The sequence below is a fragment of the Sardina pilchardus genome, chromosome 19 (assembly GCF_963854185.1).
Source record: "Sardina pilchardus chromosome 19, fSarPil1.1, whole genome shotgun sequence".
Classification (NCBI taxonomy): Eukaryota; Metazoa; Chordata; class Actinopteri; order Clupeiformes; family Clupeidae; genus Sardina; species Sardina pilchardus.
Window position 1 is genome coordinate 27,401,211 of NC_085012.1, and position 2,500 is coordinate 27,403,710.

The 2,500-nt window shown below is 49.6% G+C and overlaps 1 protein-coding gene across 2 annotated transcripts in view; it reads right to left on the reverse strand.

Annotated features, from left to right (window-relative positions):
* Window positions 1-2,500, reverse strand: part of mpp7a (MAGUK p55 scaffold protein 7a) — a 127,156-nt gene that overhangs the window by 41,892 nt on the left and 82,764 nt on the right. For both annotated transcript variants that reach the window (XM_062521079.1, XM_062521080.1), the window contains exons 11-12: window positions 2,437-2,500; window positions 794-861 (exon numbers count right to left, since the gene is read on the reverse strand). The exon at window positions 2,437-2,500 is cut by the window's right edge and continues 133 nt beyond it. In XM_062521079.1, coding sequence (XP_062377063.1) covers window positions 794-861; window positions 2,437-2,500 — 132 coding nt within the window. The remainder of the gene's footprint in view (window positions 1-793; window positions 862-2,436) is intronic.

Genomic DNA, 2,500 nt, shown 5'->3' on the forward strand with positions numbered 1-2,500 from the left:
AGTCCTGCGTCCACTTCACCACACACACACACCTTCAGTCCTGCGTCCACTTCACCACACACACACCTTCAGTCCTGCGTCCACTTCACCACACACACACACCTTCAGTCCTGCGTCCACTTCACCACACACACACACACACCTTCAGTCCTGCGTCCACTTCACCACACACACACACCTTCAGTCCTGTGTCCACTTCACCACACACACACCTTCAGTCCTGCGTCCACTTCACCACACACACACACACACCTTCAGTCCTGCGTCCACTTCACCACACACACACACACACCTTCAGTCCTGCGTCCACTTCACCACACACACACACACACCTTCAGTCCTGCGTCCACTTCACCACACACACACCTTCAGTCCTGCGTCCACTTCACCACACACACACACACCTTCAGTCCTGCGTCCACTTCACCACACACACACACACACACACACACCTTCAGTCCTGCGTCCACTTCACCACACACACACCTTCTCAGGGTCACTGTGTGTGGGGCCACACATGTGCAGCCCATGTATGAAGAGGAGTAAACTAGTGGAGTGTGTGTGTGTTTGTGTGTGTGTGTGTCTGTGTGTGTGTGTGTGTGTGTGTGTGTGTGTGTGTGTGTGTGTGTGTATGTGTGTGTGTGTGTGTGTGTGTGTGTGTGTGTGTGTGTGTGTGTGTGTGTGTGTGTGTGTGTGTGTGTGTGTGTGTATGTATGTGTGCATGCTTGTGTGAGTGTGTGTGTGTGTGTGTGTGTGTGTGTGTGTGTGTGTGTGTGTGTGTGTGTGAACTCACAGGATCTTCGGCTGGATATCTTCTGAGGTGGCGGGAGAGTTGCTGGTGGTCGTCGCAGAGCAAGCCTCCTGTAGAGAGAGATGGAAAGAAAGACAGAAAGAGAGAAAGAGAGAAAGATTGATAGAGAGAGAGGGAGAGAGGGAGAGAAACAGCACAGAGGAGTCAAATAAACCCATCAGGTCTGACAAGCACAGTGGGACTAATAAACACTATACGCTTGGCCCTGGAGACAACCACTCCAACATCTATCAGTCTGTGCTCAGGAGCGAGAGAACAGAGAGCAGGAGAGGAGACGAAGACGGAAGAGGATGAGAGAGAAGAGCAAGGTAAACGACAACGGAGAAGAAAATGGAGAGAAAGCAAAGAGAAATCTAGGGTTACTGCAGAGAGAGAGAAAAAGAGAGAGAATGAGAGAGAGAGATGTTTTATTTAGTAGTTTGATATGTTTTTTTTTTCACAGGATGTTGTCAGGACATTCAGTGCCAAGAAACTACCCTATTACCCTCTCGGCTGTTTCCCGCACACACACACACACACATACACACACACACACACACACACAAACACGGGCCGTGTGTGCAGCAAGAGACTGATGTGCGATTTTCCATGCGTTTGGCATCCAAAGTGGATCAGCACCAGCACTATCATTTTCTGTCATTACTCATTTTGGGCCAGACGCACACGGAAATCCAGAGTATTTTGGCAGATCTGGGCTTCAGCGCACACACACACACACACACACACACACATACACACACGCGCGTATACACGCACACACACACACACACACACGCACGCACGCAGACACGCACACACACACACACACAGGGGAGAGAGGAAAAAAGGAAAAGGCATTCCACTCGCTCTGGTGAGGGAAACACAAGCAGGTTGTAATGGGGTGGCAGACCAACTGCAACGAGCCCACAGGAGGGGAGGAAAAGAGACAGAGAAGGAGATCCAAGAACGAGGGAACGACAGAAAGAATGAAGGAAAGAGCTCTCTCTCTCTCTCTCTCTCCTCTCTCTCTCTCTCTCTCTCTCTCTCTCTCTCTCTCTCGTGTGGAATATGTGGATACCTGCAGCTGTCTAAGGAAAAGTGAGTGCCTAACATAAAAGAGCAGTGAATCACTGCCGAGCCATTTGGCTTGTGTTTATGCAAGTGGATTAGGCTGGGAAATGAAAGAAAAGCCTGCTAATTATTTAATGCGATGAAGAGATGTATAAACGGAGGGATTGAGAGAGAGAGAGAGCACCAGACGAAAAGAGAGAAGGTAGGGAAAAAGGGTGTGGGCAAGAGAAACTATAAAGGACAATACAGATGGAGAGATGGAGCAGCACAGGCAACGTGGAAAAAGAGACAGAGAGAGAATGAAAGAACAAGAGAGAGAGAGAGAGAGAGAGTTGAACTGGCAATATGAGTGCCCATTTGTTATGCCAATAAAGCACTTCTGAATTTGAGAGAGAGAGAGTAAAAGAGAGAAAAAATAGAAAAGAGGGAGAGAGAGAGAGAAACAGACAGGAACAGAATGAGAGGGACAGAGTGACAGTGGGTGTAGTGGCAAAGGAGACAGAGAGAGAAAGAGAGAGGGAAAGAGAGAGAATGAGAGAGAGAGGGAGAAAGAGGGAAGAGAGGGCGTGCCCCACCTCTCCTGGAACTGCTTGGAGGGGATGAGGCCGGCGCGGGGGTTGGTGTCGGAGTGGTGGCGGG